Below are 19,978 nucleotides of genomic sequence, written 5' to 3' on the forward strand. Positions count from 1 at the left end.
AGAAGAGAGAAACACAACATTCAGAAGAACACTATTCAAAGCTCTTCTTGATGGAACAGGAAGTAATGTGTAGCTTCATATGTTCTTATTTTTCCCTTGAGGAATGCTAACTATGCAAACAGAAACAAAACAAGTACTTTGGACCACTGTTAACAGAAATGTATCTCACATTTTTGTTTCCATGAATCTGTGTAAAAATATGGTAATCTGCATATAAGGGTTAGCAAACTAAATGAGAGGGTAACAGGCAGGAAGGCCAGGGGTCTCCAAAGGGAGGAAATAGGCTGCAAGTGTCAGATACTTTTTCTCTCTCTCCCTCTAGCAGCAGGAGAAAACATATTAGTGTTAAATGTTTTCCCCTTCTCTATACAAATTTAAAAAGAGGTTTCTCTTAAAATTCTGTGTTGCCATGAGGACACCTGGCTCCACCAGAACTTAACTTTTCTCAAACCTTGAGCTAACCAATGCGTTTTTCTTGTGGAAATATTTGTCTTAAGCTATGTTAATGAACTATGTATTTACCTTAGACCCTTGTCTTTCCTCTTAGGACTTAGAATGACAAGGGCTCAACACACCTATATGTTCTACTCATACATTGTTCCCCTAATCTATAACTGTTAATGAAAGTATATATTTTCTTGGAAACCTTTCTTCAAGATTCATGTCAGTCGTTTTATGGCCCGGGATGACTCACCTGGTGCCAACGTTATCTCAAAATGCATGTTGTGGGTGAGGGGCTCATTCTCTGAGTGTTGGGATATCTCCTTTCTCTAATTAGCAGCCTGTTGACAGGTATACAATACACTGCTAAAGGCTAGCAGGGGGTAGGGGGGGAGGGAACTCTTTCTGTTCCCTTCTGATGTCTATGTCAGAAGCCTTCTCTATCTGTTTAATACTGTAATAAAACTTTATTACATAAAAGCTCTGAGCAATCAAGCCTCGTCACTGGCCTGGGACTGAATTCTTCTCTGGAGGCCAAGAATCCCGGCGTCTTTCATGGTTTAGCAACAACCTTTGCTGAAGAGCAAACAACCTTTGCTCCTTTCATAAGAACATGCAACATCTGTATTTTCAGGCTTTTCTGATCCCACTGCAGGGTCTGCAAACTACAGCCTGTGGGCAATTACCATCCATTGTCTCTGCAAATAAAGTTTTATTGGAACACAGCCAGGTCCAACTGTTCATACCTTGTTAAGGCAGCTTTCAAGCTCCAACAGCAGAGATAAATAGTTGTTAGATAGACCAGTGACTTATGAAGCCTAAAGTATTTACTATCTGGTCCTTTATAGAGTTTACTGACTCCTAATTTAGAACAAGAGCTACATCCAAAACACAAACGACCATTTATTTGCTGTTGCTGTGTTGGTATATTAAGAATTGCTTCTGTGTTTCCTCTTAAGAAATGGACTAACACTTTCACACTTAGTTGAAAATTTTAAATTAAGAGCTTAAATTTTGCACTTGTTTGTCTCCCTGGATTTTTCCTACAAGAACAAGGTGAGCAGTCCATCGGTGGGCCCATACACGGGCCTAAGATTGACTAAAATGGCCAGACAGGCTTCAGTCTTTCCTTTTAAATAATTCTGAGGAATTTTTAAAGCAATATGTACATGTTCACTCTTCTAAATAAATAAATTGGAAAAACTGAATTAAAAAGCTATACACATTCTAAAATCCTCTCTTGAATACACTATACACGACAGATCTCAGCCAGGCTCATCATCTCCATCCCTATCCAGTTGCTTATCATCGCAGATTCCATCCTTTCTAGATACCCTCCCCAAAACTCCTCGCAAAGGAGAACAGAGAGTGCGAGCCAGGCAAATGGACCCTGAATTCCATCTCTGGTGCAACTATCTCACTGAGCTGGTCCTTCTGAGCCTTTAATATTTTAAAGCTGTTCTTCACAGAGCCCTACATTAGGCCAGTGCTTCTTAAGTTGGGGTACATAGTAGTCACCTGAGAGCTTTAAAAAACACTGGTCCCAGGACCCTACTTCAGAATGATTAAGTCGGAATCACAGCGCGGTGGGGGCGCCACTCAAAGCCACGACATTGGGAGGAAAACTCCCAGCAGATGCTAGTGTGCGGCCAGGCTGGAGAACCAGTATCCCAGGGGAATGGCCGTCTGCTAAGGAAGCTGTCACATGAGAACTTTGAGGAAAAAAAAAACACAAAAACACACAGCATTCCGGGTTGCTCCTTGGGTTTTAGCAGATTTGGGGTGGGGCCCAACCACTAACATTTCGGAAGTATTTCCCAGTTGAATCTGGTATGCGCCCGAGGTTAAGATGCTATTTGTGGGCCTCCAGAGGAGCTGCTGGGGGGTCATAGCTAGGAAACAACACCTTGCTTACCCTCAAATATTATACACACATAAAACTTATCAAAACTCGAGAAGGACAAAATCTATACAATGGTGCACCATGGCTTTGAAAAACACATCCAGATACTAGCGCTACAGCCAGCAGTAACATTCCAGTAACTACACAAAACACAGTCCACACCTAGTAATCCGTACCGCAGGTGAGCCAGGAAGTCAGGCGGCAGCGTCTTGTCCTGTATGGCTTTAACAAACTTGCGGGCTGTGTCAGGCGGGTCTCCGTTGCCCGTGGTAGAAACCACCATCACAAGAGGGGCTGTTTCAGTGTTCAGATCATACTATAAAACAAGGGTGTCATGTCAGAGATCTACTGCTATGCAGACAACATACCAGCAAAACAATCAGCTTCATTTTCCGTCCCAGCGTCTGTGTCACATAATGGCAGAGAGGCACACGGAGCATTTTAAACGGCAAAGTGAAAGTGTTACTCCTCAGAGATCAGGAAACCTAGCTGTCAGGAAGGGCCTGACCGCCTCAGGGTTCCAGAGAGCCAAGAAAATGGAATACTGGGATCACTGGTGTTTCCAAGCCTTAAAATTCACGTTTCCTTATTCTAATTCTCAGCTAAATTTCAAGTCCTCCCAATTAAGCACTTCACTCTCTCTGTTCACAATCATGAGCTCTACTATCACTCAGCTCCGAGGCGTTCACTTCACTTCTCATGCTGACGGTAACAGGTGAAGATTTGAGCTAACATCTTACTAGGCGACTCAATGCTTCTAGAACACAACTCTGCAGTTTACAGTGAGTGACTTTACCTTGAAAAAGACGACTGATTGAGGAGGACAGAGAGCTATTAGGTTAAAGTTGGATGAGGAACAACTGGAGAAACCATTCAGCTGAGGAGAGCAAACAACACGACTACCGTGGTATCAAAAACAACTCACTACTGACTTAACTTTTCAAAGAGCTGCTGGCCCCACTGGGGTCACTGGCGAGGGGGCCATGTTAGGGCTAGTTGCCTGATGCTGCTGACTCTGTCTCTGGGGTTAGTAACAGATTTGGACGGAGCTCCATCCTGTGGCACCACGACTCACTCTGAACGTGCTGCAGGATCACAGAGCCCATGCCTGGCAGTGCCCCAGGACCCTCCCAGCTGGATGACTGGCTCCCCACCAGGAGCCTCCTGCCTAGGTGAGTGGCTCCGTCGGGACGTCGGCAGAGTAGAACTAGTGGCATCAAGGAACTCGGTGGTTTCCCCTCTAGGAGCTGAGCTTATAATTCACCTCTGTGGCTGACAGGCTAGTCTTTCCGACCAGACACGTAGGAAGGAACAGAGGAGGCTGTGAACTGGAGCGAGAGTGCATGGCTGGGTGCTTTTTCAAGTACTGAGCTGAATTCGAGGACTTAGTGGCTGGCACATCACCACGGGCGTTAGAAGAGCCCTGCTCGTGGCTCAAGCCTGAGTGAGTGTTAGTCGTTTAGTGGTGTCCGACTCTCTGCAACCCCACGGACTGTAGCCCGCCAGGCTCCTCTGTCCGTGGGATTCTCCAGACAAGAATACTGAAGTGGGCTGCCATGCCCTAAGGCCTGAAATGCATGAGACTATAACCTGAAGGCCTCAGACTAGGTATTCTAAGCACAGATCTGTTAAGATCTCATGCAGACAACTCAGTGAACACTGAGCAAACTCTGGGAGGTAGTGGAGGACAGGGAGCCCTGGCATGCTGCAGTCCACGGGGTCACCAACAGAGCGACAGGACATAGCTCCTGAACAACAATAACAACAATCCTAAGGTGGGAACTTCTGCAGAGACTGAATGCAGAAACTCAGGCAGTCCCCCAGGCTCCCGCAGATCCTACACCTTCGCTCTAATTTCTGTCTTCACAAAAGACTTCAGTGGTTCTTCACTCAGACGAACTCTGGCACAAATGACAAGGCCATTATTTCCGGGAAGTTTGTACAGGGCACCAGGATTCATGAGGTGGAAAGCTCACATGTTCCTGTGAACAGACACACCTCATTTGTTCCCAGGCACCCAGTGAGAAAAACAAGGCAAATATACTAGTTCCATTTATAGTTGAAAGTGGTTAGTCATCCTAGTTTTTAAGACCATGTAGTTTAACACATACACAGAGAAAAAAAATTGGCAGAAGTCTTACAACATAGTTGATAAAATGAATTTCTAAGTGTTTAAAAAAACAAAAAAAGGATCATGGTGACATTTAGGGTCCCACTTCATTTTTTAACATCAATTCCCAACTAAGATACTTCAAAGCACGAAACACAGTAAAAACCATGACTTACCTTATCCGACTCACTAATACAGTGGAGATCTGCGGAAAAACCGTACGTAACTGCTTTTTCACTTATCTCTTCGGCTATGGCCTTTGCTTGTCCTCGTTGTGTAGCATAGAGTAACAAAAACCTCCTCATCACCTCAAGGCATATGCTATAGCTGTAATAGTTACACTGTAAGACGGAAAGGGAAAAAGGGATTTCTCTTTTAATGGAGCAGTAACAACCTGCATGTATTAATTTTCTTAATTAAAAATGGACTGCAACAATATCCAGGGATAACATAAAACAGACTTACTAAGTTTTTTAGCATTAATTCTTAAGGTCTAAGAAAGAGACTATTTATTAAATCAAGGCAAATCCAAGGAAAGCTCTAATGCCACAGCTCAGAGATCAGATTCTGGGGCCAGACTACCAGGGCTTGAATCCAGCCAGGAGTGACCATTCATAGGAGGGGAACTTCAGGCTGGACTCAGGCCTACTGACCAGTCTCTTGGTTTTGCACCTTTAGAGGGGAGATAATGACGGTACCTACCTGACAAAGACAGCAGTGTCCAATAAATTTCAGATACCTTTGCTCTTTTAAAAAAAGGTAAAATTAAAAATTCACTAAAATGGCAAAAATTTGATTGATTCCTACTTGATCCCAATGCTAAATAAATCACAGTACTCTAGTTAATACCTTTCTTATTTAATTCAATTTCATATACGTCTGCATGCATGTGTAAACATACATACCTATAAACAGAGAAAAACACTTCTAATCCACTCACATCTTTTACTAGTTTTATGTTTTTTCCTGAACAGACACCCGGGAGTAAAATAAAGGGCTCACAGATTTTTCACGACACCTCAAGTGTCTAAACTTGAGATACTCAATATGTAAGGATTTAGGCTTCCCAGGTAGAACTAGTGGTAAAGAACCCGCTTGCCAACACAGGAGATACAAGAGACACCTGGTTAGATTGCTGGGTTGGGAAGATCCTCTGGAGGGCATGGCAGCCCACTCCAGTACTCTTGCCTGGAGAATCCCATGGACAGAGGAGCCTGGCAGGCTACAGTCTACCGGGTGGCAAGAGTCGACACGACTTACCAACTAAACTACTACTACTAGGCTCCTCTGCCCATGAGATTCTGAGTGGGTTGCCATGCCTGGTGGGCTACAATCCACGGGGTCACAAAGAGTAGGACACGACTGAAGCAACTTAAGCACGCCTGGCAAACTGAAACTCAAACCCCACACTTGGCTTTTGGGGAAGGAACTGCAGATACTTTTTTGCTCATCTGGCTAATTAGATCTGAGGACAACTTAAAGCCACGAAGGAATTAAACGGTAAAAGCACAGTATTAATAAGCAGGATGCTAAAAAGCAGGGAACAACCTGCGGAACAGAACAGGGCTGGATACAGCGGGTACGCAAGAGGTTAACTCTGGATTTAAAAAAAAAAACAAAACAGAAAGCTTCCCGCATAGCTCAGTCGGTAAAGCATCGAGACCTGGGTTCAACTGCTGGGTCGCGAAGATCCCCTGGAGACGTGGAGTGGCAACCCACTCCAGTATTCTTGCCTGGAGAATCTCATGGGCAGAGAAGCCTGGCGGGCCACAGTTCATGGGATCGCAAAAGCCGGACACTACTGAGCGCTCTTTCTCCTTTCTTTCCAACTCTAGATAAACGGGTAAGGGAACGACGTGGAGATACTACACACCGAGCTGATCCAGAAGCACGACAGCGCAGCGATGGAAAGGGCCTCGACCACTATCCAAGCCAAGGACCTGGGGCACTTCGCAGGAGCCACATGCACCGTCCGAGATGCTCGCTGCGTGAGACCCTTGGCCCCTCAACCACCTTGCGGAGCAGGCACGTTTGTCAGGGGGTGGGGTCCCCAGGAGCCGTAGGACAAGGTCGGGGCGGAGAACCAGCGCGCGCAGCTGGAACCGGCGTCCGGACCGGTCCGCGCCCCCCGCATGCCGGCCTCCCGCGTCCCTCCCCCTAACCCGATGCCCCAACGCGCCTTTCGACCCTCGTTTAGAAGCAGTGTTCGGAACCACAGACCCCGACGGAGGAAGGGCCCGCAAGGACCTGCGGGACCGGTTCCGCCTTTCTGCACGCCCCGCGGCGCCTCCGGGAGGCGACGGTGAGGGCGCAGGGCCGAGTCCCCGGCGCAGGCCGGAATCCTGACCTCCTCCCCGCGCGCGTCCAGCCTGGTCTGGCAGGAGGGACGTGGAGGCCGCCAGCGGTCACCCAGATCTGGTAGCGGCGGCTGCGGGGCACGCTCACCTGAAGGAATCCCTCCCGGCTGCTGAGGGAAAAGCTCAGGGACAGGAGCCCCGGCTCCCGCGCCTGCGCGCTCCGCCTCGAGCCTGGGACCAATAAAGAGGCTCGGGAAAAGGCGCTCGGGCCAATCACCGCGCGCTGGACGTGGGGTGCCCGCCCCTTCCTGGTGGAGGCGCCGGAGGCCCCCTCTGGTGAAGGGCGAGCGTACGGAGGCCGGCGGGGCTGCGGAGCCGCGTGGGTTGCTGGAATCCCGGCGCGCGCGGAGTCCGGTAGGGATCCAGACGGGCTGTGGGCTTGGCTGTCCCTGCCCGGCGTGCGTGGCCCACGGCTTCGCTGAGGCGCTCGCTCTCCGGCTCGCCGCCCCGCTCTTCGGAAGCGGTTCCCGCCCTTCCCGGTGCGTGAGCGTAGGATTCCGCGGCGCCCGTTTTGGGGGCGCCCGGCCCGTCAGGTCCTTTCCCTCCAGAGAGGACGCGGCTCCCCCTTCGGGGCTCCCCGTCCCCCGCTGTCCCGCACCCTCGTGTTCCCGGGTCTCGCACAGCGGGGCCGGCCCACCTTTCCCCTTCGTTGATAAGCGTTTTAATTTTTTTTTTTTCCCCCTCCATCTGCAAAGCTAGACCTTCTTGTTCCTCAGTCCTAGCCAGATCCTTCTCGGGAAACCGACCCCTCGGAGACCTTGAAGCTGCTCTTTTCACCCTTGCCGTGTGAATTAATGGTCACTTCAGTTGTGTGTTTTGAGAACGTTGGACCAAGTGCAGTTCTTTCCGTCAACCAACACATAGGAGGCGTGCGAAGGAACCAGACTACCCGAGGTGAAGTCTGGGCTCAGCCGCTTACTAGCTGTGTGAACTGGACAACGTGAGATCTCTGTGCTTCGGTTTCCTCGTTTCTAAGATGACGTTAAAGTACTTAATTCATTGTGTTGTTGGGAGAATTAAATATAACATTGCCTGGCAAATGATAGCGATGATTATGAGGTCCAGCCTCTATTCTGTAACCTCTTGGAAAATCTCCACACCTTCCCCAAAATAGAATAATCCTCCCACTCATTAGCGTATGAAATTACCCAGCCTATAAAAACTAACCACACCTAATTTCGCAGCCACGTTCACCCTCTGCAATGACCCACACTCTGTCTCTGTCTGTGGAGTGTGCTTCTGTCTGTATCTGAGTAAACCCACTTTTTACCTATCACTTTGTCTCACTGAATTCATCAGGAACTTGAGCTTCATTAGGTCCTGAAACCAGGTACTGTGGGTTTTGGCTGGGTTTGAGTCCCAGCCACGTGGGTTCAAGTCCCATTCAGGATTTTGGCTGGGTTCCAGACCCAGCCATGTGGGTTGAAATCCCAAGCAGGGTTTTGGCTGGGTTCGAGTCCCAATTTGAGGTAAACAGTTTCAATTCTAAGCTCTAGGGTGCAGAGTCACTATTCTTCTAGTACTTGGGCCTTTTTGCTGTTGTTTGTTTTCATTGGAGTATAGTTGTTGCTTTACAACTATATTGTATTAGTTTACAACTATATGTTGTGTTCGTTTCTGCTATACAAGAAAGTGAATCAGACGTGGGTATGCATACATCCCCTCTTCTTTGGATTTCCTTCCCATTTAGGTCACCACAGAGCCCTGAGTTCCCTGTGCTGCACAGGAGGTTCTCATTTGTTGTTTTCAGTCACTCAGTCTTGTCAGACACTTTGTGACTCCACGGATCGCAGCAGGTTTCCCCTTCCTTCACCTTCTCCTGGAGCTCACTCAAACTCATGTCCACTGAGTCGGTGATGCCATCCAACCATCTCATCCTCTGTCATCCCCTTCTCCTTTTACCTTCAGTCTTTCCCAGCATCAGGTTCTTTTCCAGTGAGTTGGCTTTTTGCATCAGGTGGCCTAAGGATTGGCACTTCAGCTTCAGCATCAGTCTTTCCAATGAATATTCAGGGTTGAGTTCCTTGAGAATTGACTGGTTTGATCTCCTTGCTGTCCAAGGGAATCTCAGAGAGTCTTCTCCAGCACCACAGTTCAAAAGCATCAATTCTTTGGCACTCAGCCTTCCTTATGGTCCAACTCTCACATCCACACATGACTGCTGGAAAAACCATAGCTTTGACTATACAGATCTTTGTCAGCAAAGTAATGTCTCTGCTTTTTAATACACTGTCTAGGTTTGTCATAGCTTTTCTTCAAGCAGCAAGCGTCTTTGAATTTCAGGGCTGCAGTCCCTGTCTTCAGTTATCTATTGTATATGTAGTATCAGTAGTGTTTATACGTCAACCCCAATCTCCCCGTCTATCCCGCCTCTTCTCCCTCCTTGTTCCCTATGTCTGTGTCTCTGTTCCTGCTTTGCAAATAAGTTCATCTATACCATTTTTTAAATTCCTTATATATGCATTAATATAGGATATTTGTTTTTCTCTCTGATTTACTTCACTCTGTATAACAGTCTTTAGTTCCATCCAAGTATCTGCAAATGGCACAATTTCGTTCTTTTTTTACATCTGAGTAACATGGTGCTAATGTTTGAGTGGAAAATGTTTAGTGGGAATGACCCCTTTTGGGTACTCATCCTTAGTTTCATAAGCATTGATGTTGAATGAACTGTGTTCTAATATATTTGACCACTTTTTTTTTTTTTTTTTTTTTTAGCCTTTTAACATAGTTGTAACTCAAGAGGAGCTGAGACTCTGATGGCATGGCTTTAGTTACCTTAAGGAGGAACCTCTATCACTTATCTGACTTTCGGATACACGGAGCTCTGGCTGCTCTGAAAACTCAGCATGTAAATCATGTTCACAAGACAGTCAAAGAGCATCTGTGTCAATGGTTCTGGTCGCTGCACCCTGGGCCCATCAGGGTCCGGTTCCATCATGCCCATTGTAAGAAGTTTCATTCAGAAAACGGAAATGACCTCCATCCAGTTGGGGAGCCAGGGTTCTCTCAAGTACACAGCTGGGACAGGTTTGAACACAGTGTTAAAAATGTGGACGAAGAGATGTTTTACAGGAAACTAAACAGCTTCACTTCATCAGGAGAAGTCTTACATTTTATAAGCACACTGGAGACTTTGCCTGATACTATGATGGCAGGAGCCTTATGTCGTATTTGTGAAGTGGAAAGAAAAGATGGTGATCAAAGGTTGCCAAAAGAAATACTGGAGAGTAGTGCCTTTCAAGCTTTGTGTGATCGATTTGGACGGAATCCCTCGGATCTGTCAAATGCGGGTTTGGTGACTGCTTTTCAAGCCTTGACTCTGTTGTGTGGGGATGCCCAGAGTCGCTTGCTGATGAACCTGGAGGCGGAATGCCAGCATCGTCTTGAAAGGGGCAGCCTGGATGTTCGCAGTCTTTGCATTCTGGGGGAAACTCTGATTAAACTGCACGGTCCAGGCTGTTTGGCACTAGACCTGATCATATATCAGCTGCAAGGGGAAAGTTTGGAAGCATTTACCCCTGAGGATATCGTGACCCTTTACAGACTATTACAGGCAAGTCCTGAAAAAGCGGACCAACAGCAGAAGTTCTTAAATAAGATCAACCACTTTTCTCTATCACTCGTTTCCAACCTGAGTCCTAAATTGATGAGCCAGATGCTCACTGCCCTAGTGGTCCTTGATCAGACTCAAGCCCTTCCCCTGGTTATCAAACTGAGTAAATACGTCGTGCAGCACATCGCTCGCTTCACTAGTGAAGAGCTCAGAAAAGTCTTAGAGGCGTTCATATACTTTGGGCACAGTGACAGATTCTTTACCGAAACCCTGGAGCAGCATGTCGCTTCACTGTGTCTCACTCTGGATCCTGAGCTTGTCAGCAGAGTCATGGAGTACTGCAGCAGAAAGCTGATTCTTTCAGAACCCATCTTCAACGCAGTGGCAGAAACTTTTGTTTGTCAAGCAGAAAAATTTTCACCTAGTCAGACTGCCAAGTTAATCGAGCCATTTGGAAAACTCAACTATCTGCCACCAAATGCTTCTGCTTTATTTAGGAAGCTAGAAAACATGCTGTTAACCCACTTCAATCATTTTCCCCCAAAAACACTGCTGAAACTTCTCCATTCGTGTTCTCTTATTGAGAGGCATCCGGTCAATTTTATGGCCAAGATATTCAGCCCATATTTTCTTCAGCAGCTGCAAGGTGAGTTGGTTATGACTTCTGAGAGTAGAAAACTTATCGTTTGACCTTGATGTTTTCAAGTCACGTATATAGCTTTTCTTTTTTTGGGGGGGGAAAGGAAATGGCAAGCCACTCCAGTATTCTTGCCTGAAAAATCCCACAGACAAAGGAGCCTGACGGGCTCCTCTTCAAAGAGTCGCAAAGACTTGAACACGACTGAGCAACTAAGCACACATACACAGCGTGTACCTTTTTTATTGAGCTTTATTTTTTTCTTCCACTATGATCTGAAGAAGAGATCTGAAGTTGCAGATGCTAACATAAACACAGGGTTAAAGACCAGTAGAACATTGCTTGGAGAGATAAAACATTTTGGGGTAAACAGACTCTGCTACCCTAGCTGAGAAACTGAATCTTCTTGTAGAGATCTGGTGATGACAGTGGTGGTATCATAACATGTTAGGAGCTTTGATGACAGCAGCTGTATCATTCTTTTTCCTTTATTAACTGGCCACATGTGGAACTTCCTTGACCAGGGATCAAACACATGCCCCCTGCAGTGGAAGCATTGGGTCTTACCCGCTTAACCACACCAGGGACGTCCTGTCCTTTTTTTGAGAGATGTTCATCTTAATTCAAGACCACCCAAATGTGTAAGAATCTAGATCTCCATAGGTAAATGGAATCCCCACTAATTCTAATTCTAACATGTATCTGTCACTTTTAATTATATTCTCCAATTAGGAGCTTGCATTCTTGAAAGCCAGAATGAGATTTCATTGAGATAACAGGCAGGAAGTCATAATTAATTCTAACAAGTTATTTCCCTAGTGTCATTTAAAGGTATCTTATTAGAGTGAATTAATTAATGTTGTTGTGGTTCAGTTGCTCAGTCATGTCCAACTCTTGGAGACTCCATGGAGTGCAGCACGCCAGGTTTCCCTGTCCGTCACCATCGCCTGAAATCTGCTCAAGCTTATGTCTGTTGAGTCTGTGATGCTATCCAACCATCTCATCCCCTGTCAACCCCTTCTCCCACCTTCAATCTTTCCCAGCATCAGGGTCTTTTCCAAGAAGAGTTGGCTCTTTGCCTCAGCTGGCCAAAGGATTGGAGCTTCAGCTTCAGCATCAGTCCTTTCAATGAATGTTCAGGACTGATCTCCTTTAGGATGGACTGGCTGAATCTCCTTGCAGTCCAAGGGACTCTCAAGAGTCTTCTCCAACACCACAGTTCAAAAGCATCAGTTCTTCAGTGCTCAGTGCTTCTTTATGGTCACAATTAACGTTGTGTGTTCTGGCTATTCTTTTCTCTGATTGCACACAGCAAAATTCAAACTTAACTCTGACCAAGATGCTTTGTATTTCAGGTGAAGAGTCCTATTTGGACAGACTGAGCCTAGCACAACTGACCCAACTCTTCTTAACCTCAATTCTAGAATGCCCGTTCTACAAGGTAAAAGTTAAGTTTCTTCTCTTTTGAGCTGAGTAACCTCTTTAAAAAACAGAGTTTTCATTCACTTGGAGTCAGTTGCCACCAGGTAAACTTCTCTAATAATTCCACTCATCATGGATAGACTTACAGGCCTTTTCCAATGCTTGTCTTGATCAGCCATGCTGTCATAAACATGCGTACATACCCTTTCATACTGGAGCCCTTTTGTTGTTTTAATCTAAAGACTAGATTCCTGACCATGGGGTGTTGCTGTTCAGTCGCTCAGTCATGTTCAACTCTTTGCGACCCCATGGACTGCACCCCGGGCTTCCCTGTCCTTCCCCATCTCCCAGAGCTTGCTCAAACTCCTGTCCATTGAGTCAGTGATGCCGTCCAACCACCTCATCCTCTGGATGGCTGGATTAATTTTTGGCAGACACTGACGGATTCATTTCCCCCTAATAGTTGTAGATGTCTCATTTCACCAGCAGTGAATGAAAGTGACTGTCTCCCCCCATTTCCGTCGCAGTATGTTCCTAATGCCTTTAATTTTGTCATTTGGCTCAATGAAATGTCATGTCACATGCTTCAGTTGCGTTTTGATGAGCAGTAATGAAGTTGAACATATTTTCACGTGTTTATTGGTCATTTACATTTGCTCTGAATTGCCTCGTTATGCCTTCTTATTTCATAGAGTTGTTTGTCTTTTTTGTTTTGTTTTTTGTCCTAGTGAAAGTGAAAATCCCTCAGTCGTGTCCAACTCTTTGCAGCCCCATGGACTATACAGTCCATGGAATTCTCCAGGCCAGAAACTGGAGTGGGTAGCCTTTCCCTTCAAGGGATCTTCCCAACCCAGGGATCAAACCCAGGCCTCCCACATTGCAGGCAGATTCTTTACCAGCTGAGCTATCAGGGAAGCCCTAGAACACGTTGTAAAAGACATTAATTATTATGTGTGTTGCATGTATGTTCCCCTGGTTTGTTTTAAATTTGTTTCGTTTTAATTTAATATTGTTTATGCCTTTTTGCTACACAGAAATGTTTGTTTTCTACAGTCAAATCAGTTCATTTTTTATGGCTGGTGGGTTTTCTGTGTTTATGAATATTTTATGACTCCTAAGGTAGTATAAATATTTTACTGAATTTTAAAAATACTATTTTCCTATTACGTTTAGATCTTTAATTTACCTGAAGTTAAGTATAGTCTGTAATGTGTGGCAGAACTCTAGCTTAGTTCTTTTCCAGATGGATAACCAATTACTAGCACCATTATTACATAGATTTCCTTTTCTTACTAAACTGAAATGTCAGCTCTATCACATTTTCCACTATTAAAAACTCAGCTGGTGCTCAAGTCCCTTAAAGCAGTTCTAAGAGCTCTAGGGATGTTTCTTGAGCTGGCTTGCTTTCTTTCTCTTCCTTCCTTCCTTCCTTTTTTTCTTTTTGTGACCACTGACTACATTTAAAACACGTTTAAAAGGTATTTTGGATTATTGGTCTTGAACTATAACAGGAATATTTGGCATCGTCTCATTGGCAGCAACATGGATGGACCTAGAGAGTGCCACACTGCGTGTAGTCAGAGAAGGAGAGGTGTCGCGTGACAGCCCTTATGTGTGGAATCCGAAAGAGACAGTATAAATGGGCTGACTGGCAAAGCAGAGACTCAGAGAATGAACTTATGGTTGCCAAGGGGAAGGTTAAGGGGAAGGGGTAGTTAGGGAGTTTGAGTTGGAGATGTACACACCGCTGTCTTTAAAATGGATAACCAGCAAGGGGTAGGACAGGAAACTCTGCTCAATGTTCCATGGCAGCCTGGAGGGTGAGGGAGCTTGGGGGGATGGATACCTATATGTACATGGCTGAGTCTCTTACCTCTTCACCTGAAACTATCGACTATCATTGTTAAGTCAGCTATACCCCAGTTCAAAATAAAACGTTTTTCACAAAAAGAATATTTGGCATTGTCCTTTTGAGAAAGATATTTGTGCTAAGTCTTAAAGACACACATTGCCTATAAAGTAATCTTGGATCAGATTTTTATACAGCATTCATTTTATTCTCTGATTTTGTGTCTGATTTTCTTTCTCACGTTTGCACATACATTTCTAGGGTCCAAAACTTCTTCCTAAGTTTCAAGTGAAATCCTTTCTTACTCCATGTTCTTCCCTGGAGACCCCCATGGATTTTCACCTTTATAAATCTGTGATGACTGGACTAATTGACCTGTTAGGAGCAAGACTGTATTTTGCTTCAAAAGTGTTAACACCTTATTGCTACACAATAGGTAAGTAGCAGGGAGTTGTGTTGTTATGCAGTCCTCTGATGGAACTTGTGGGCCTTACTAGCCACCACAGGTCTGGAAACAGAGTGGAGCTGGTCCTTCTGAAGGCAAATGGGAACAGGGGTGGGCAGTGGGGTTGAAGGACCAGGACGCTGTGGGTGGAGTCCTGCAGGTTAGCCTCATGCAGCAGAATGTCTTTGGGCATCCTTTGGGGGCATTCATTCAAGAGGAATAGTGACCCAAAGTAAACAAATGAAGTAGCTCAGACTAATACCCAGGACACAGTAAGTGCTCAGTAATTATCAGCTATTCTTATCCGCTCGGGGCTGCCCAGGCAGCTCAGAGGTAAAAAATCCTTCTGCCAATGCAGGAGACGTGAGTCCGATCCCTGAATTGTGAAGATCCCCTTGAGAAGGAAATGGCAACCCACTCCAGTATTCTTGCCTAGAAAATTCCACACAAGGACAGAGGAGCCTGGTGGGCTCCAGTCCCTGGGGTCACGAGGAGTCAGACACAACTGAGCATGTGAACACTTGTCCTCCAGGCTACTGCTCTCCAATACAGTAGCCACACATACTAGTTGCTGTTTAAATTTTAATCAGTTACAATTGTAAAAATTTACAGTTCAGGTCCCCAGATGCGCTAGCCACCCTTGACGTGCTCTGTATCTGGTACAAGTGTTTCTAGCATCGCTGAAAGTTTTGCTGGACGGCACTGCCTAGAGAGTCAGAGGCCTTCTGTTTTCACACTGTTGTGTCAAAGACAATCAGCTCAAAGAGGACAGTGTTCCTGGGCTTCCCACGGTCACGTCTCACTCCCCTCCTTCATGAGCTCCCTTTACAGGGAAGGACGGGGCGGTTGCTCGCCCAGGGCCCATGTGTCAGGGTTCTGGCTGTCTCACCGGCCCCTGGGGCGCTGGAGCTCAGGGACGCCAGGTGCCAGCTGTGTGGGATCGTCTTCACTGTTCCCACCCCCTGGTGCCAGGAGCGTGAAAGTGTGTGTGATTCCCGCCGTGCCCCAGGGACCCGGAGGCCCCCTTCTTGTTCAGGGGCAGGGGAGCCCTCACAGTTTACCCTGATGTGGTTGGGCAAAGCTCTGACTAAATTAAAGTTCTCACCATTGTCTGGTGTGGTTGTTACTTTGCAGCCTTCTGCCCAGTTGATAAACGCAGTGCGGAAGAAATCAAAACAACCAGAAGGGAAGGAAGCTAGTGTTTGTGAGGGTATCACACGAAGACTTTTTCCTTTCTTCTCTCACCAGATGTTGAAATTAAATTAGACGAAGACGGATTTGTATTACCATTTACAATTGATGAAGATGTACATAAAAGGTAAAGAAAACCGTTGTGATCTAGATGTTACGAGACTTGTCCAGGTTAATCCACAAGGACTGTTTCTTAGGAAAGTGGAAAGGTAGACACAGTCTGGAGATAAACACTATGGCGTACCAGTTTTAGAAATTCCTTATCACTTTTTATGAACCTTAATGTTGATAAAGTTGAGTGCTTTTTTCATCAAATCATTGGATGACAGTCATGAGTCATTTGAACACAGTATGGGCACAAAAGCATAGCCAAATCCCAAATAAACTCTGGAAGCTAAAACTATATGAATATTTTGGATTGTTATGAAAATGAAGTTTCTCTCTCCTCCGTTTTTTAGAGTGGCACTGTGCATTGATGGTCCAAAAAGGTTTTGTCTGAATAGCAACCACTTACTGGGGAAGGAGGCTACTAAACAGAGACACCTGCGCTTGCTCGGTTATCAAGTTGTCCAGGTACGGTTTTGCCTTTTTCGTTTCCCCAAAAGCCATTTCTAGTTCAGATTTGCTTGTCCCAGGGTCCTAAGCGGTGTGGCAGCCCAATGGACCAAGACTAATGTCTAGTTATACGTCAGCTTTCTTCATTACACTTGTCTCTTGATTTGTATTTTGAAACACGGTTTTTAAACTTGTTTTCCAAAAGTGAGGCATCCCTAAATTGTGTATAAGCTGTGCTTTACTGTGCTTTTAGAATTGCTAGATTATTAGAATGTCTATTTTAATTTCCCTTGATGTAGTGAATAAAATGGACACGATGGCCCATAAAGCCCGGGCCTTCACGACTTCTGGGTGTGAGGCCCTCGCTTGCCTTTGCACTGAGGGCCACTAACAGGCTCTTCCGTGAGGAGTCGCCGTGCATGTCGGGGAGGTTTTTTGTCACCCAAGCTGTCTACCACCCTGCTCTCTGCTTTCCTGTGTAGTTACTTTTTCCCACTCCATCTTGTACGCACCCAGATTAATTTTTTTAAAACAAATCATTGCCAGTGTGCTCAGAAACCCTCCTTGTTTCCTTACCGCTTATGGGATAAAGTCAAACTCCTCTGCCTCTCAGCATTCCGGATGCTCCGTGGTCTGCCTGCGGCCAGAGCATCTGCTCCGAGCGCAGCAGTCTCCCTTCTGGCCTTTCCCCCTCGACCAGGCCACTCAGGTGGGGTCCACCTCTCGGAGTGTCCCAATTCTCGTCCTTCCTAACTCCCAGTGAGGTCAACCTCTCACCCTAATGTAAAGTGTCAGAAACTCCCTCTCAGTACTAAAGCATGACTTTCATTTGTGTGTTCTGCTTATGTTTTGTATTTATTGCACATTTTAAGTTGGTACCTGATTTGTAGGCTCCCTGGGGACAAGGATCATGTTTAGCCTTGTGTAGTCCCCCCCCGAAGCGCTGGCAGTGCCACCGCAGGCTCTGGGCTCACAGGACGCGTGAGCTGGCTGTGATGTCCTCCTGCCAGGAGCTGATGCTCCACCATGGGGACGGGCATGACAGATGGACAGGGCACCCCCAACGCCAAGGTGATTTCAGATTATGAAGGATCATGATGGTTTTCTTTTCTTCTCTTCACAGATACCCTATTATGAGATTGAGATGCTAAAATCAAGACTGGAATTAGTGGACTATTTACAAGGAAAACTATTTTCTCAAAACTCAGGTGGTCATTGATAATAACGAATACTGACTTCTGAACTCACATAGTGAAAGAACTTGCGAATTAGCCATTTATTTATGGAATGATCTGGAAAGGGTCTCTCGTTTCCTTATACTGTGTATACACTTTTGCTGTGTCACTAAGGCGTGTCTGATTCTTTGCAACCCCATGGACTGCAGCACGCCAGGCTTCCCTGTCCATTACCAACTCCTGGAGTTTGCTCAAACTCATTGAGTCAGTGACGCCATCAAACCATCTCATCTTCTGCTGCCCCCTTCTCCTTCTGCCCTCAATCTTTCCCAGCATCAAGATCTTTTCCAGTGAGCCAGTTCTTCACATCAGGTGGCCAAAGTATTGCAGTTTCAGCATCAGTCCTCCCCGTGAATATTCAGAGTGGATTTACCTTGAGGATGGACTGGTTGGATCTCCTTGCAGTCCAAGGGACTCACAAGAGCCTTCTCCAACACCACAATTCGAAAGCATCAATTCTTTGGTGCTCAGCTTTCTTTATAGTCCAACTGTCACATCCAGACATGACTACTGGAAAAACCACAGCTTTGACAGTATGGACCTTTGTCAGCAAGGTGATGTCTTTGCTTTGTAATACGCTGTCTAGGTTTGTCATAGTTTTCCTTCCAGGAAGCAAGCATCTTTTAATTTCGTGGCTGCTGTCAGCATCCACAGTGATTTTGGAGCCCCAAGAAAATAGAGTCTGCCACTGTTTCCTTTTTTTCCCCTTCTGTTTGCCATGAAGTGATGAAACCTGATACTGTGATCTTAGTTTTTTGAATGTTGAGTTTTAAGCACTTACCAGTAGCAAATTTAAAAGTAATCTTTAAACACTAGTATCATAGGTACCTTTATACATCAAACAGAGCTGACCAAGTACAATAAAGGAGTAAATGTCATTATTTGTTTTTAAGTCTTGAGTCTTGTGATGGTCATCTGCTAACTGAAAATATATTCTTGAGAGACTTTTGCTTGCTCTTCTAACAAATGTAAGAAATTTTATCTCCTATTTTTATAGAGGAAGTAATAAATGGTAAAAAAAAAAGCAGCAAGGAAAATAAGTTTGCATATGAACGTATAGAATTATAGATTTACACAGACGAAGTCCTTTAGTTAATAAAATTTGTATTGGTATGGGAGCTTTCTTATTCATAAAGGTATAAAGGTGTGAAAAAGGCAACCTAAGCAGGGTTGGGGGGTGTTGGAGGGGAAAACCTCTAAATTGAGCCTGGCTTCAGACTGCCTAGCTCACTGTGTGTGCTCCAGTGTCCCATTATGGTGAATTAAAAGTTTCGGGGATGAGAAAGGTTGTGCACCCAATTAGAGTGTGTGCATCGGCCAGGGGGTAGGGGGTAGGGATCTCCACACACCTCCAAGCTATGCTCCAGCACCCACTGAAGGTCCTACAATTGAACTCCGTTCTGACAGTGTCTGCCTGGAGAGAGCTCCAGATCCCACAGGTGGAAGGCTCAGGCCCACAAGACTGTCCGCTCACCCCCACCCTTGTGACAGTTGCCACATGACCTGACCAACTGCCTATAGGTCAGAGACTTCAATATCCCCCCTCCTTCAGTTCAGTTCAGTTCTGTCACTCAGTTAATGTCTGACTTTTTGCAACCCCATGGACTGCAGCATGCTAGGTTCCACTGTCTTCCACTATCTCCCGGAGCTTGCTCAAACTCATGCCCATTGAGTTGGTGATGCCATCCAACCGTCTCCCCCTCTGTCATCCCCTTCTCCCACCTTGAATCTTTCCCAGCATCAGGCTCTCTTCCAATGAGTCAGCTCTTCGCATCAGGTGGCCAAAGTATTGGAATTTCAGCTTCAACATCAGTCTTTCCAATGAATATTCAGGACTGATCTCCTTTAGGATGGACTGGTTGGGTCCCCTTGGAGTCCAAAGGACTCTCAAGAGTCTTGAACACCACAGTTCAAAAGCGTCAATTCTTTGGCTCTCAGCCTTCTTTCTGGTCCAGCTCTCAACATCCATACATGACTACTGGAAAAACCATCGCTTTGACTAGATATCTGGACCTTTGTTGGCAAAGTAATGACGATGCCCTCCTTGGGTTCCGTCAATTTGCTACAGCAGCTGACACAACTCAGGGAAATGTTTTACTGACCAGAATATAGGTTGATTATAAAAGGATGTAACTCAGAAACAGCCAGAGGGAAGAGATGCTTGGGCAAGGAATGGGGAGGGTTGTGGAGTTACCCTGCCCTCTCCAGGCACCACTCTCCCCTAAGATCCACCTGTTCACCAACCTGAAAACTCTGAATCTGATCCTTGCAGGTTTT

At 45.7% G+C, this 19,978-nt stretch overlaps 2 protein-coding genes across 10 annotated transcripts in view; one reads left to right on the forward strand and one right to left on the reverse strand.

Moving 5' to 3' along the window:
• The window catches only part of MTRR (5-methyltetrahydrofolate-homocysteine methyltransferase reductase), a 33,088-nt gene extending 26,152 nt beyond the window's left edge, over window positions 1-6,936 (reverse strand). For 2 of the 5 annotated variants that reach the window (XM_027980171.2, XM_042233945.1), the window contains exons 1-3: window positions 6,900-6,936; window positions 4,631-4,795; window positions 2,507-2,660 (exon numbers count right to left, since the gene is read on the reverse strand). In XM_027980171.2, the coding sequence (XP_027835972.1) occupies window positions 2,507-2,660; window positions 4,631-4,759 (283 nt within the window). In that variant the 5' untranslated portion in view covers window positions 4,760-4,795; window positions 6,900-6,936. Of the gene's footprint in view, window positions 1-2,506; window positions 2,661-4,630; window positions 4,796-5,156; window positions 5,179-6,801 lie in introns of those variants that run through there. The other 3 variants (XM_027980172.2, XM_042233944.1, XM_042233946.2) reach the window with 3 other exon arrangements.
• A 137-nt stretch (window positions 6,937-7,073) lies between these two features.
• On the forward strand, window positions 7,074-18,579 carry FASTKD3 (FAST kinase domains 3). Of its 5 annotated transcripts, none has more exons than XM_060400276.1 (8): window positions 7,074-7,165; window positions 7,507-7,705; window positions 9,530-11,013; window positions 12,360-12,445; window positions 14,537-14,711; window positions 15,969-16,038; window positions 16,370-16,484; window positions 17,590-18,579. In XM_060400276.1, the coding sequence occupies exons 3-8, from the start codon at window positions 9,576-9,578 to the stop codon at window positions 17,683-17,685; spliced, it is 1,980 nt and encodes a 659-aa protein (XP_060256259.1). In that variant the 5' UTR covers window positions 7,074-7,165; window positions 7,507-7,705; window positions 9,530-9,575; the 3' UTR covers window positions 17,686-18,579. The 5 variants fall into 5 exon arrangements, 4 of the variants coding, with proteins under 4 accessions (XP_060256259.1, XP_042089882.1, XP_011952565.2 ...); XM_042233948.2 differs by having other exon boundaries at window positions 7,511-7,705; XM_012097175.5 differs by lacking the exon at window positions 7,507-7,705 and having other exon boundaries at window positions 7,074-7,290.
• The last annotated feature ends 1,399 nt before the right edge of the window (window positions 18,580-19,978 follow it).

This window comes from Ovis aries, chromosome 16 (genome assembly GCF_016772045.2).
Source record: "Ovis aries strain OAR_USU_Benz2616 breed Rambouillet chromosome 16, ARS-UI_Ramb_v3.0, whole genome shotgun sequence".
NCBI classification, from domain to species: domain Eukaryota; kingdom Metazoa; phylum Chordata; class Mammalia; order Artiodactyla; family Bovidae; genus Ovis; species Ovis aries.

Excerpts from the sequence above, each read along its gene's own strand:
- FASTKD3 (XM_012097175.5), top strand. The coding sequence starts at position 9,576 with ATGGCTTTAGTTACCTTAAGGAGGAACCTCTATCACTTATCTGACTTT. Across the intron at positions 11,014-12,359 it reads TTTTCTTCAGCAGCTGCAAG|GTGAAGAGTCCTATTTGGAC; the intron begins GTGAGTTGGTTA and ends TTTGTATTTCAG. Across the intron at positions 14,712-15,968 it reads ACCTTATTGCTACACAATAG|ATGTTGAAATTAAATTAGAC; the intron begins GTAAGTAGCAGG and ends TTCTCTCACCAG.